At 40.1% G+C, this 15,035-nt stretch overlaps 3 protein-coding genes across 3 annotated transcripts; 1 reads left to right on the top strand and 2 right to left on the bottom strand.

Annotated features, from left to right (window-relative positions):
- Positions 1-794: 794 nt before the first annotated feature.
- On the bottom strand, positions 795-3,140 carry aatf (apoptosis antagonizing transcription factor). Its single transcript, XM_015004306.2, has one exon. It carries the CDS (start codon positions 3,066-3,068, stop codon positions 1,443-1,445), a length of 1,626 nt encoding a protein of 541 aa, XP_014859792.2. The 5' UTR covers positions 3,069-3,140; the 3' UTR covers positions 795-1,442.
- Positions 3,141-3,782: 642 nt separating this feature from the next.
- On the top strand, positions 3,783-5,672 carry magoh (mago homolog, exon junction complex subunit). The gene is made up of 5 exons (XM_015004305.2): positions 3,783-3,980; positions 4,294-4,352; positions 4,641-4,751; positions 5,259-5,341; positions 5,459-5,672. Exons 1-5 carry the CDS (start codon positions 3,890-3,892, stop codon positions 5,556-5,558), a joined length of 444 nt encoding a protein of 147 aa, XP_014859791.1. The 5' UTR covers positions 3,783-3,889; the 3' UTR covers positions 5,559-5,672.
- A 673-nt stretch (positions 5,673-6,345) lies between these two features.
- Positions 6,346-10,913, bottom strand: cpt2 (carnitine palmitoyltransferase 2). Its single transcript, XM_015004304.2, has 5 exons — positions 10,412-10,913; positions 9,405-9,485; positions 9,213-9,319; positions 7,840-9,144; positions 6,346-7,005 (listed from the first exon to the last, which is right to left on the bottom strand). Exons 1-5 carry the CDS (start codon positions 10,591-10,593, stop codon positions 6,677-6,679), a joined length of 2,004 nt encoding a protein of 667 aa, XP_014859790.1. The 5' UTR covers positions 10,594-10,913; the 3' UTR covers positions 6,346-6,676.
- Positions 10,914-15,035: the final 4,122 nt, after the last annotated feature.

Below are 15,035 nucleotides of genomic sequence, written 5' to 3'. Positions count from 1 at the left end.
TGTCTTTATTCTATTTTCACTATGACTTTATTTTTATATTAAAAATAAGTGCATCTTGCCTTAATACTCTGCTGGTTGAATATGATTTGATTTGGCAACTAAGAAAAAAAATCAGCTGATTCCCATCTCCGTATCTTTACACAGATGCCAACATACAGATGGAAAAAGGCTTCGACTGCAGGCCTGGTCTGGTGGATGAATCAGAGCGACATGTCACCTGCGTCTGTTTATGATATACAGAACATGTGTTTAAGTACAATTACCTTTCAAACTGTGGGTTCTTTTTAAAATGACATCCGCATGTCATCTGTTTTATGGAATTTACCACCAGTCGCAAACTCTATACTTTTTCTCCAAGATGGATGTTTCACACTAACATCGTGATGCTTTAGAATCCATAATAGACCAAAAGAGGGTGCAGAATGAGATCACAGAACTATCCAAAAATACCCAGAATGTGCATCAGTTCTAAAAGATATTTCAGTTTTCTTGGGTTTCCTGTGATTTAACTGAAAAATCAACAGAACGTCTAGTTTGAATTAACAAGACTAAACAGATAATAGAGGAAATCTCTTTAGTTTTATGGGGAGTATCTATTCATTAAGTAACAAAAGGAGCAGGATAACCGAATATTTTATAGCATTAACTGGCAAACTGAAAGCATGTTTAAGAGGCTACCTGAGCAGATAGCCTGACTAAATAAACCATCTAACATCAGCTGGTGTTTGATGGTAAAGAGCGGAACGGCAAAAAAAGGTAGAGTATTACTGTCAACAAGCAGGAGAGACTGCTCATTTAATAAACTCAAGTGTTTATTTTTAACATTATCAAAATAAACATTTCAATTGTGGTGATTTTCTGTTTTAATTTGGAAAATAGATTATGCCATGTTTTTTTATTTGTGTCAATACAGTGGAAGTGTATTTTGAAATGAATATGTTGAAACAATTCACCTGTGATCACATCTTTACCAGATAATACGAAACAAAAGATTACATAAGTTCCCACGTTTCAGGAGACATTTTAGTGATGCACCGATGTGGTATTTTCTAAGCCTGTATCTTTGAAGGCTGATGTGTTGATTTTTTTCTAGAGATGGTAGCATAGAAAAGGGAAAAAAACAAGCCAGGTTCTTAAAGAAAATGAAGGAATTTCAAGATGAGGTCCATTTATGCACCAGTGTGTATGTCCGTAAACTTTCCCTGATTTTTATGAACTACAAAAGGTTCAACAAAATAATCCGATATTAGTCGACCAAGGGAAAATCAACAGATTCTGATCACTAGCTGATTGGTGAGTGCATCCAGGTCTTCCTAAATCATTAAAATGCTACAAAGAACTTAAATTGTCCTTTGAGCAGTTAACAGTACCAAACTACAGCACCAGAACTGTCCACCAGGTCTGAAAAGTTCCTGCAGGTCATTACTCCCCTTCCTGATGCGTCATTCCCTGATTGCGGCGTTCTGACCGAAGAGGCCGCGGTACAGTTCACTGCGGGCCTCGTCACTCATGGAGCTGTGGTCCACAGGCGCCATGAAGTTCACCAGCTTGCTGTGGACGTGGAATCGCACCTTGCGCCCCTTGCTGGCTTTGGTGTCCACCTTCTTCTTGATCTTGCTGCGCAGCTTCTGGATGGCCAGCCACTGCCTGCCCATGGCCACCTGATCGTTGGGATCCGTGGCGCTCGTCTTGCGCTCGATTAGCTCCCTTAGGAGCTGGTGGTAGAAGTCGTCGTCGTCGAATACGTCCTCGTCCAGGTCTTTCAGGTGCGTGTTTAAGGTCGGCTGATGCTCGGCGACCTCTCCCTCCTCTGGGATGTTGTCGAGAATTTTGGCAGAGGATTCTCTCTTGCCGAGGACTCTGTATTCGGAGCGCCTGGTCTGGGTGCGACGCAGCAGCCTCTCTTTGTCCATCAGAACCTGCTCCACCTGGGTCAGAATGTTCCTTTCAAATGCTCCGAAACCTTTGCTGCTCTTGCCCGTGGTCAGGCGGGTTTTGTCGTGCCACTTCTGCAGCGTGGCGTTGCGGTAGGGCTCGAAAGCTGCAAAACGTTTGGCCATGAAGTCTGGGTACTCCGCCATATCCATCTTCCTTTTGGGCGCTCCGACGTCCGCCGATGACCTCTCCTGCTCCTCTCCATCGCTGTTTATCTCCTCATCATCCTCGCTCCCCGCTGGAGGCCTCCCCACGGAGATGGGGCGTGTGTCGGGGCTCTGGTACAGCAACTGGTCATGCAGCTCCAGCAGGGACCTCTGGAGAGCCTTCAGGGCCTTGTGGGTGTTCTTCAGAGCGCCGGCGTACTCAGGCCCTCCTCTCCTCTTGAACTCTGGGAACGCAGGTGGCTGAGGCAGCTGGTTGGCAGTCACCAGGGCTTTCTGGAGTTTGATTCGGCCCTCAAGCAGCTGGTCCCAGAGAGCCAGCTGACTCTTCACTGCCCTGCCTTTCTCTACCTCCTCGTCCAGTTTGTCTTTAGAGAACGTGTGGACAGCGTCCCCTTCCTGCTCGCCTTCCATCTCATCGTCCTCAGAGCCTTCGTCCTCATCACTGCCATCATCTTCATCTTCACTCATCCCCAGGTCATCCATGCCTTCCGTCATTTTATAAAGGTCCACTTCAGGAAAAGTGGCGTCAGAATCCTTCGCCTGTGGTGTCAATTTAGCATCTAGTTTTGAATATCTACTCAAGTATTCCAGCTCCTCTTCTTCATCATCATCATCATCATCATCATTATCGTCATCACCACCCTCCTCTTCCTCTATAGAACCCTCTTCATCATCTTCCTCCGTGTCAACCTCATCATCCTCTTCTTTGTCTGATTCTCCAATATCCATAAGCAACTCTTTACGGGACACTGGCTTCCCCGCATACCTTCTGTCCGTGTCCAGCAGCAAGGAAGAGTTGCGTTTCCGAAGAGAACTGACCCCGACCCCAAGATCATCCTCGTCGTCCTCGCTGAACCTCTCGACCACACGGGCTTTGGTTGCTTCGTCTACATCGTCCTCTGGATCCGCAAACTTAGGCAACGGATTCAACAGGTCCTCGAGCTCCTGGGAAAACGAGCCCGCCATGACGGAGAGTTTATATTTTTTGCACGTGTGGAGCGGCTACTGATGAGATCACGGTGCGTCTGACGTTGGTAACATGCGACGAAACAGACCGAGAAGCATGTGTAAATAAACCCTGCGACTTGTCTCTCAGGGAACATTTGACCCTAGTTCGAGGCTGCCTCCCCCCATGCCCTACATTATTTAGTTAATAATAATAATAATAATAATAATAATAATAATAATAATAATAATAATAATAATAATAATAATAATAATACATATAGGCTATCTATCTAGCTTATGGATTCTTTCACACTTTCTGATGTGAATTTAGAATTCATGTATCAGGTCTTGTAAGACCTGGTTTAGGTCAATTATTATTATTATTTTTTTCAAATAATTCCAAATGCCACAGAAAATAACAGAAATTTTCTAAGGCATTTTTTTATTACTTTCGTCAAAGTCAAACGTTTAAATACAGTAAGATTACTGTGTCTTTAAACAATTTGGGACGTTTGATATTATGTTTTTGGAAGCTTCTGGTATATGTCTTTTTATATATATATATATATATATATATATATATATATATATATATATATATATATATATATATATATATATATATATATATATATATATATATATATATATATATATATAGTTTAACTTGGGAATCGGGAATCACCTTCAAGACAAAACCCCGGAGTCCAAATGCACCTTAGAAATGTCTACACTGCGCATGTGTTCGTTGTCGTCGAAGCTTGCGGGTGCGAGCTACACTTGCTAGCTAGTTTTGTTCCTGGATCTTTACCATAAATAGCATAATTTAGGGTTTAAATATGTCAACAAGTGACTTTTACTTGAGGTATTATGTGGGACACAAGGGGAAGTTTGGACACGAGTTCCTGGAATTTGAATTCAGACCTGACGGTGAGTGTTGTTTCGCGGTAAAACTGGAAACGCATAGTTTCCTCCGGTGAAGCTAACATTGTTAGCAGCTTTGGTTTGAGGAGGCCGCAGAAAGCCGAGAGTGCAAGATTGATTCTGTAGATCAACATATGACCACAAACCTTACTAATAAGCATTTAGGGTGTTGTACTGACTCTGCAAATTTAAAATGAAATCGGTAATGAACTATTTTGATTTTAGAGCGTATAAGCCATGTGGCGTTTAGTTTCGTGACTCCTCCTCATGTGTAGCTCATTCATTTTTATGTTATTTTAATGCAAATCTTTTCTTAAAGGTAAGCTGAGGTACGCAAACAACAGCAACTACAAGAATGACGTCATGATCAGGAAAGAGGTAATTTACGGTCAATTTCTGCTGATTATTTTTGACGTAAAACTTCCTCCAGCGTGAATAACGTCTCATATTGTCTGTGGTGTTGTTATGCCCCTTTGGGAACAAAATTTTATGACAGAATAATTATTGGCCATATATTTTATTGATGAAGTGATTTTGTTTTCCATCCATGAAGTGATATGATTAGGTAGATATGAAATGTATATGAGATAAGGTGAGATCAGATTCATATTTGAATGATTTACACAATTACGATACATTACCCTGTTTCTCCTCTCCACCAACAAGGCATATGTACACAAAAGTGTGATGGAGGAGCTGAAACGCATCATTGATGACAGCGAAATCACCAAGGAAGATGATGCACTGTGGCCGCCTCCTGACAGGGTTGGAAGACAGGTTAGTAAGGATGTGATCCTCCCCACTTTGATCCACATCAGACCAAAAGTTTTTTATTTATTTATTTATTTATTTGTTTAATTATTAAATAAAATCTTATTTGAGTGAGATCTGACTTAGTCATGCAGGTTATAATGTGATCTTATATGCGCTTCTTCTTCTGCGTCTGAATATGGATTGTAGCTTTTGAATGTTTATAGTTTTAGATTAAATATTTCACAAAATGTTGTCAAAATTTCATAGGTACAGCTTTGGGTGGTCAGATTCTTATTTATTTTTAATTTTGAATAGATCATATGAAAAGTTTGAAAATGTAATGTTTTTTGCATTACTTGCTTCTTTTCATTCTTACTCTTTGATAGTTGTTTAAAGTTAAATAAGTAATTTAAGGTGAGCCTATTTTAATAGTTCTTTTATCATTTTTTTAATAAAACCGATCGGGTGTTTGAAAAATTGCATGTATTATATCTGGACGTGTCTTTAACCTGCAATTGTGTTTGTTTTCAGGAGTTGGAGATCGTCATTGGAGACGAGCACATTTCATTCACAACTTCCAAAATTGGCTCTTTGATTGATGTCAACCAGTCAAAGTGAGTTCCACTTGAAAACAGTGTGGTACTGTAAACATGTGTTACTGTACATGTCTTACTGTACACATGTGTTATGGTCAGAAGGGGCTGAACTTGAACTGTTCTGCTTCATTTCAGGGATCCTGAAGGACTCCGTGTGTTTTACTACCTGGTCCAGGATCTGAAATGTCTCGTCTTCAGTCTGATTGGCCTCCACTTCAAGATCAAGCCCATCTAGAATGTCCAGTTGGAAGATTTTAGTTACGTTAGGTGATGTTTTTGTTGAACGACCGCTTTTGTACATTTGCTTTTGGTGGAAGTTTTTATTTTGAATAAACAATGAAAATGGAAATGGTGTCCTTTTGATTCGTCAGATGCCAAAGATTTGCACTGAGCATCTGATTATCAGAAGTACTACCACTGGTGATTTGACTGGTTTAATTTATAGTAAATCATGGTTCCTACAAAATGTTTGAGAAATATTGAATTAAATTAGGACTGGAGTCTGGATAAAATGCTAAAGTTAGAACTAAAGCTAGTATTTTTTTTTCTAGTTTTATTCCTCAGTAAAATAAATGTACCAGGGTTTCACAAACTGAACATTTACTAGAAAGTAACTTGTAGGTTGGATTTTCTGTTTAATTTTATTGTATATTGATGTTTCTAATCTGTCAAGTGACTGCAGATGTGAATTGGCTTAAGTTATAATCTGGCACAGTGCTTCAAGTGGAGACATGTTTAGCTGTACACCGTCCTTTTTTAAATATAGTTTATATCTACACTTTGTACAGAAAGACCAAATTTCAGTATTTACAAGAGGTGACAGATATCAAAACATAGCTGAAATATTTAAGTCCTGAGAGAAAAAGAGTAAAATTCACTAGTTTCACTAAAGTTTTTAGAAACCATTTTCTAGTCATGCTGTTAAAGATTAATCTCTTATACTCAAATATCCAGAATTAAAAAATAAAAATCTTGAAATTTAAGTCCAGAAAATTGTGGAATTGTGAATTAATGAGATGGAATCCAAGATATTTAAATTTTATTCCAAAAGACAACCACAATAAAGCTGCATTATGAAACAAAGACAGTTAAATCATGTGAATTACAGTAAAGATTAGTTCTGTTTTCTGTTCACATTTCAGTAAGGCACAGCTTCTTCCAGAGGACATCTCTGCAGCTGCCTGTTGCTCTGTAGTTCCTTCCCAGCATGTCAGCAGTTTTAATTTTAATTCTTCATTTGCCTCCTAAAAATCCTGGTAATGCAAGTAAATTTTTCCTTGAATGTTAACGGATGGATTTAGCAACGCTAAAAGACAAAAAATTATTAGTGGTGATCAGGCACGCTGTCATCTTTCAACTCAAAGGTTTCCCTTCCACAACACTGAAGATGTCCTCCAAAGACTTGTGGACACACTGCAGAAACTCGTGGACGTTGCGAGCAGGATAGGCGGACACGTTGCAGCCGATCCAGTTGTCGTGGACACCGTAACCGACACCGAACCCGTCGGGCACCACTGGAGCGAAGCCCCCGAGGCTGACGGCGGGGCTGGTGAGTGTGCTGGTGGACAGGATGTTGTGGTTTATGGCGCCGTAGGCTGGGTCCGTGTACAGGCTGGGCAGAGATTGACCCTTAGAGTTGGCAAGGTAACGCAGAGCAAACAGGTGGCGGTCAAACCCTTGACCTGCTCAGACATAAGAAGAAAAAAAGTGACATTGCTGTGACTATAATTTAAAGTAGCCACATGGAATAAGCTGTTACACGTTTAGATTAACGGTCTAACTAACTGTCAAGTGTAATAAGATCATAGTAAAATTTCAATGTTCCCATCTTGTTTTATTGAAAAACATTTAACAAAACCAATGAAACAATATAAACTTGTTTTAGCTGCACATCAGGTTCTCAAATATAAATAAAATGTTTAGGTCACTGTCCAAGCTATTAAATTAAGTAAACAAGAAAAATCAGTTCCTTTAGTCCTTGATTTGTCACATTTTACATTTTTTTCTTCCCTCACAGTAGAGCTGTGTCTGTCGTAAAAAGAGACAGTTGTCTCTTTTCGACAGACCTTTGTCAGATAAATAAGATTAATTTCACAAGAAAGTATCAGCCGATTGCTAATCTCCCAAAATTATGAAAATCCAGGTCAATAACCGCATTACGACCCCTAATTTGAATGCAGCGTATTGACAGCAGAACTTTATTAGAGGCAGTAGACTTGCATAGCGCTTTTCAGGACACTAAGACATGAAATCAGTCATTTCCAGGAAGACTAGGGTTTGGATATATGAAGGCCTAAAAGTGCTACAATACAGTAAAATTATTAATTAATAACATATACCCAATTAAATATGTGGTAAAATACATACCAAAAGCAAAGTTATTTATCTTACCTTGAAAGTGTTTATTTAGCTGCATTTTAATTTTGATAAACTTAGAAGGTGGGGTCAAACCCACTACAGTCAAGTTGATATATATATATATATATATATATATATGAATAGAAAAGTTTACACACCCATAGCTGCCTCCTTGGTGAGCTGGCCGTGGTATTTGGAGCATTCGTTGAGCATCGCCCGCAGCTCCTCCACACTGTGCTTGCAGGGCTCACGGACAAAGGCGTGTGAGCAGCGCCTGGTGTGGACGGTGGCCGGTCGGATGGTCTCTGTGCGGCCGTGCTTAAATGCTGCAGTGCTGCAGGACTCGTATGTGGCCACCGTCTGGCCATACTGCCTCAGGAAGGCCATCTGAAAAGACAGCTGGGCTATGGCGTCTGGACTCAGCTTGCTCTTCTTCAGCTGCTCCTTCCCGCCTTTCTTGAACTCAATGGCGGCAATGGTAAGCTTCGATACGGCCGAGTCAAAGTTCTCTTTGGCTTTCTTGATACCGCTCTCCAGCTCTCTGTCCAAGTGGAACTGCAATCTGCGGACAGCGGAGGCTGAGTCCACGGCCGCCGGGGCAGAGCCTGGGTGCACCAGCGGCTTCTCTGTCGTGTCTTTGAACACCTCGTTCTGAAAGCGGAGAACGGCTACTCCGTCGCCCCAAGAGTGCTCGAAGTTAATTGCTGCCTGACCGTCCTTGGCTATGATGATACTGAAGGACTTGTCATACCAGCGATTGCAGCCGTCGCCGTGCAGCATGTTGTGGGATATGTGAATGTGGTCCCGCATGCTCTCTTCATCCAGGCAGAGACAGAAAAGGGCGCTATCGACTAGCCCCAATGCTTCTGTGTTTCCAGTAGCTACCAGCTTCTCCCTTAGCCCCGCCCAGACATCTCTGTTCTCACTGGTCAGGATGCCCAGAGGCAAGGAGGGTGCCGGTGTTGAGTCAGACAAAATGTACTTCAAGTGGGAATGGATCTCTGCCGGTTTCACCAAATTCCCATCTCTGTCCACAACGTCAAATACATACATGTTGCCTTTTCGCATGACTAGCAGATGTCTGCCCTTGTCATCAGTGAGGAGCTCGTCTCGACCGCGTTTCGGAATGCGTGTTGAGTTGAAGAGGCGGAAGTACTGAGACATGTCTAGAGGGTAGGCGTTCACCATGTAGGCTCCGTACCAGGACAGGGAAGATGGAACCCAGCGGATGAAGTTTTTGAAGCTATCCGTGTCACTCTTGGCTGGGTTGAGGTGGAAAACCTCCGGCTCCAGTAGACCCGCTCGCAGCGTCTTCATAAAGCGCACGGCCGAGCACACCATGTTAGTTGACCGCACCAGCTGCTCGTTGTACTCCGTCTTTGGATCGGGATTGAAGGACATGAAGGGGTTGAAGTTCAGCACCACAGAGTCACGAGCAGACAGATACATGTCGAACCAGGGACCTGGTGTTGAAACAGACTCATTAGATTCTGTCGTCATCTGTGAAGCCACTGAAGGGTAACGCGCCCACCTGAGATGTAGCTTGTGTGCTTATTGGCCTTGTCTTGAGCCACCAGTTCCTCATGGAGCTGTTTTCCCGCTCCGTTCTGGAAATCCTGAGCAATTTTCTCCGTTGTTCTGAAGACAAAGGACGAAGATGGCGACATGTTCAGTTTCAAGCATCAAATTATAAAATACATTGATAATCTTATTGGTAACTTACGCGAACTGGCCATCATCCAGCAAAGGTTTCTGGGCAGCTAAATACCTCCTGATGGTGTCCTCCAGCTTGGGTACGGGGAGTCTACATAACAACAAAGCAAAAGTTAACTATGTCATCCAAAAAATAAAACAGTCAGGCATAACCTTCTACCTAAATAGTCTTGAAAGCTATGTACAGTTCTGCAAGCAAGTGCTATTCCCTGAAGTTGTCTATTCTCCCAGTTACAAAACAGAAGGGTTCTGGAAAGGTTTGAGGAGCACAACAATGAGTTTGAGGTACTGACTTGGTCTCCCAGCTCCCTAGATCTCAATCCCATTGAATCTCTGTGGATTGAGCTCAATAAAACTTTACCATGGAAGACTAGCCTTGACTTAAAGCATCTGCCATCAACAGCTTGGTGCCGGATACCACAGCACCCTTTCAGGGGTCTGTGCAGACCATGCCTCAACAGGGTCAGGGCTGATTTGGCAGAAAAAAGGGGATTGACAAACCTTAATGTGTGGATAATGCTATGCCTAATAGCAAAAGGATAAGATTGGTTTGACCTTCTTGCATTTCAGATTCCACCACATTTCAAGCATTATGGCAAATGTTTTACATTTTGAAATGTGGTCTGCTTTCTGCATGAACATCGCTGGAGTTGTAGTCTTCAAGTTACCACGATGTTCTAAAACTTCTGCTGATGTGATCATAGATGTGGAAATGAGCTTTGCCCCATACCATCTCAGAGCCTGACCTTAGGATAAGACACTCAAGATAGTTGAAAAGTGAAACATTTAATTGACCGTGTTTTGTATCAGTCATTTTGTATTCTTTACCGCCACCTTGTGGTCCCCGAGCAGAAATCAAGCGTACCCTTTTACCTACTTTCTTTCTTAACCTTCTTTCATTCGAAAAACCTTATTAAAAATTCACTAAAAGGTTCAATGTAGTACCGACTAACATTAGAACAAGTCAATTACAGCCTCACTCTTTAACAAGGGTCTTCTTTTCATTGGTTTTCCTACCTAGGCAAACTCTTCTGGTAATGCATGGATGGAACGACGCTTTGGTGCAGATAGTCCACAGAAGAAGCAGTCCTGCTGCTGTAGCACCGAGCTGAGATCCTCGCTGCGGCTCTTCTTAAATGAAGCTGACTCCCGGGTTTCCTCAGGCAGGCAGCGCATTGTGCTGACAGCAAGGTGGCCATGACGTTAGCTAACAATCTAAATACAGGAACCGTTCACAGGGAGGTTTAGCTCTCTGGCCAAAGGTACAATTCTACCGAGTCACCGCTGTCAGCAGGTAGATACCACAGTTAACTCCGGCGGCTAGTAGTAGCAAGCTGCCTTAGCTTAGCCTCTTTGGCTTCAGAAGAACAGAAGTTTGAAAATACGCGCTTCATAAATAACTTATTATAATCTCAAAACGATTAAATGACACGGTTTTCACAAACAACCAAATAAATAAACAGGAATTGAATTAACAGGAAGTCTAACCGGTACAACAAGTCACGTGATTTGTTCTGGTCGGGCACCTTTTCCGGGGTATCTGGAGGTCACTTTGAAAACAAACAAAACATATTTAACAAATAATGCAATATATCGTAAAAGTATAAGGAACAGTGCAACCAGGGTAAGAAAAAAGAACACAGAAGCAGTCAAGGATATGGAGCAACTTTTGAAAACATAACAGAAGTAAATATAGGCATTGGCATTTATTATTATTATTATTATTATTATTATTATTATTATTATTATTATTATTATTATTATTATTATTATTATTATTATTATTATGTATTTATTTATTGATTGATTTTTTTTTTTAGAAAATACAGATTTAAGACATTTCAGTGAGGAGTGACAGTTTAATTTGGTTTAAAAAAGATCAAAACACATGGTAGAACTTTAAATAAGAAAATATTTACCACATCAAATATTTTATTATCATCAGCATAATTTTTAGTGACAACCAATTTTTAATGTTTTTCCAGAATTAACTGGAGAAAGAACATGTAAAAAAGAGATGGTTAAGTGATTCTCCTCGACAGTCACAAAAGGCTCAACATGCTAGATTAAATTTCAATCTTTTCTCCAAAAATATCCACTAGGTGCATTTTATGATAGATTTTGAAGTGAATCTTTTTAACCTTTGGTGAAACTGTCCATTGGATGTAGGGAAGTAACAAATAAGTCTTCAGCCAATGTGTTCTGAATGAAGGCTTCAAAATCTAAAGCTTTAATACATCCTCATCATGGCAGATGGTTTGTACTTGCATAGCACTTTATCAAGTCCAGAGGACCCAAAGTGCTTCACACTACAGTCAGTCACCCATTTATACACATACTAGCTAGTAGTAGCTCTGGGGTAGTTTGACAGTAGCAAGGCTACCATGCACCACCAGGCAAGGCCCTCTGACCACCAGCAGCAGGTAAGGGGGGTGGGGGGGGCGTGAAACGTCTCATCCAAGACATCATTAGAGGTGGGAGGATTGAACCAGCAACCCACTGACTGCAGGGTGAATTCCTACTTTCTGCCACCATCCCCATCATAATGTTTAATGAATTGAGACTTCCTTAAATTACAGTCACATAGAAATGTCTTAGTTCTTTTTGTGACACATGCAGCACTTTTTTCTGTCCTGTATCAGCCAGATTTGCTCTGAAATACAGACATATTCAATAAATTAGATTATATGACCCAATGAGGCTCGTTTGTCAGATGAAAAGTATCTCTTGAAAATGCCTGCTTAAAGGTGTTAAGCAAGAGTTAAATCTGAAATATCTTACTTCTGTTTTGATTGTCTTTGGTTATTTTTTATTCTATTTTTTTATCACAATGTGACTGTACTGACTCCATTCTTGACCAGAATTTTGTGGCAATTGTTCCCACACAATGCAGACTGATACACATGTTTCCCTACCAGGAATATGTGATAAAATCGGGCAAAAATTGTGTTGTTTATGTTCCCAGCTTTTAGGGACTCGTTTGTGTTGTCTGCATGCCACACTTTTCAGATTTTTATTTGCCAAAAATTCGAAAATCATGTAATATATTATTTCCGTTTTACATTAATGCACTGTGTTGGTCTATTATTCCATAAAATCTCAGTAAAATGCACTGAGGTTGGTGGTGGTCCCACGGGTTCATTTCCAGCATGTTTTGTGCTCATCTAACCAGCAGAGAGCGCAATTTCCCTACTCATTCGATGTGATGTTTGAGCTTTTTTGGGGGAAAATAAAACTGGATTTTACCAATAACAGATGAGCATCTTTTGGTCTTGATTCAAACGTAGAAATGAGTTAAAGGGCTTTGAGTTGTTGGCCTTGAAGCCATTCCCCCTCACCAAGCCCACTCTTCCTCCTTTCATCTCTTCTCTGCAAACACCGACTGAATGAGAACTCTCCTTGTCTCATTGTGAAAATTTCTACTTTTTCATTAATCATTCTTTGTGTATTCTCTCAACGCAAGGAGCATTTTTAAATAGATTTCAAATTAAAAAACTACTTTTGTAAAACATGTTGTCCTTAAAACTCTACCGTCTAAAACTTCCATTTCAGATCTAAGCTACAGTTGGACTCAGACAGACACGTGTTGCAGTATGAAAACAGTTGTCTGAAACAACCACACCCTTCTGATAAATGTGCATAGAAGGCTTTTCAAAATTTTAGTTCCAGAGAGAATCATGCCTGGTTAAGGATTTTATTTTGAAGGTCCTGAGGCTATAAATAGAAGGCATCAACCATCATGGTTTTGTTCTGGCAGTCCTGCTGAGTGTGATCAGACTCTGGGACACAACGCTTGGGGTCAAACAACCATAAACACACAAATCCAGACATTCCAAAGAGCACACACATCCGACTACATCAGTGGATGATCAAAGAACTTGATATTTTTAAAGTAACTCCATTAAATGCAGTTTAAATTGTAATTTAATTTTCAAACTGAAATCCTGACAATGTATCATAACCATGGTCACTATCAGTTTAACTTAGTGCATGATGCATGGTTTTTTGATATATAATTTTCCCCCTAATTCGTGTCATTACATTGTTATGGTCCATAGGTGTTTTACAACTTAAAATAGCTTCAGTTATTTTCTATTTTGATCATGTCCTTATTATTTATTTCCATATTTCTTAATGTCTTAGTTTATCCTTTGTGTCAGTTCAGTTAGTCTCATTGTTTGTGTGTGTGTGTGTGTTTTTTTTAATTGTTTCATCAGATTAGTATTTGTTTCTGTTTACTGTTCAGGTTTCCTTCCCCCTTTCATTCCCTTTGTTTCTTTCCTCACCTCAGCCTATCATTCTGCTCCCCGTCACAGCTCTTAATTATTTCCTCATTTGCCCCTGCCTGCTACCTCCCCCAGCTGCACCCACTTACTAGAAGAATTGTCTTGTTAGAATTAGCTCTTCTGGTTCTTTTGTTATTTCCACTCCCTCCACAGTATGCTCTCTCTAGTTACTTTGTCCTCCACTCAGTCCTTCATTTGAAAAATGCTTTTTGTATTTATTCATTTGGACATGAAAAATTAAACCTGTTTAAAAACAAATTAGGGGTGGGCGGGAATATTTTTTCCACTGTGACTTCAGTGGATGTTACAACTACATATAGTCTGTTTGGTAACTTCTTTCTGTATTACATTACACCTCTCACTGCCTTTCTACTTCCAGGAAGAGCAGCAATCTACAGTCTGCCAAGAAACTGTAGATTCTTGGTAGAATCTACAGTTCTGCTGTCAGTCACTTTTGTGAGTGAATTTGACTAATAAAGAATTAGAAAGAAGGAGGTCTTTTCAACCCTCTACTTTTCGACCCACTTAGGAATCAACTCAGGATAATTGATTACATTTTCTACAAGCTGAAGTGGTTTTGCAGAAATATTGCAAACTATTGAAATGCAGTGATAAAAGATTCCACCACTAAACTACCAGAATCTTTTTTTTCTGCAGTCATTAAAGCATGAAACTTGGACCCTGAAAGTCAAAGACTTAAAGAAAATAAATTACGTGATAAGATGCTTTTAAAGTTCTTTTGGTTTCAATTTGTATGCACTGAAGTGCTGAAGTATTTTCTGCAGTCTCTTCTGCTTTAAAAACATCTTTAGTGGAATGTATGGATTGTGGAAGTCAGCACACTTTTAATGCACAGAGATTCTTAATAGATCTTCAGTCAACTTTAAGATGATGTTAAATCTACAGACGTTTCTAGTTCTATAGCCAAACCCAGGGAACAAAGCATCAGTTTGTGGCAGTGTAAAAATGTCAGTAATTTTACTCTGAATAGATCAGATATATGCTGTTTATCCTAAAGGATGCTTCAGTTAAAGCTGCCAAGGTTTTACCGTTTGTTTGTCTCTATCAGCTTTGCACATCTGACCAAATTCTTTTCTTGCAAAATAGCTCAGGTTCACTGGATGGAAAGTGTCTGCAGGCATCAGCCTTCAAATCTAATAACAGATCCTCACTGGGATTTATGTTTGGTCATGGACTAGGCCATTCTAGCACATAAATATTTTTTGATGCAAATCATCCAATTGTACCTTTATAGTCATTGTCTTGCTGGAAGAACAACAACCCCAGTTTTGAGCAATAATGATAATAATAATAATAATAATAATAATAATAATAATAATAATAATAATAATAAA

Source organism: Poecilia mexicana, unplaced genomic scaffold, assembly GCF_051168715.1.
Source record: "Poecilia mexicana isolate PSO_F unplaced genomic scaffold, ASM5116871v1 scaffold_4, whole genome shotgun sequence".
Classification (NCBI taxonomy): domain Eukaryota; kingdom Metazoa; phylum Chordata; class Actinopteri; order Cyprinodontiformes; family Poeciliidae; genus Poecilia; species Poecilia mexicana.
The sequence above is the reverse complement of the archived record's forward strand: the minus strand, read 5'-3'. Positions and strand labels throughout refer to the sequence as shown.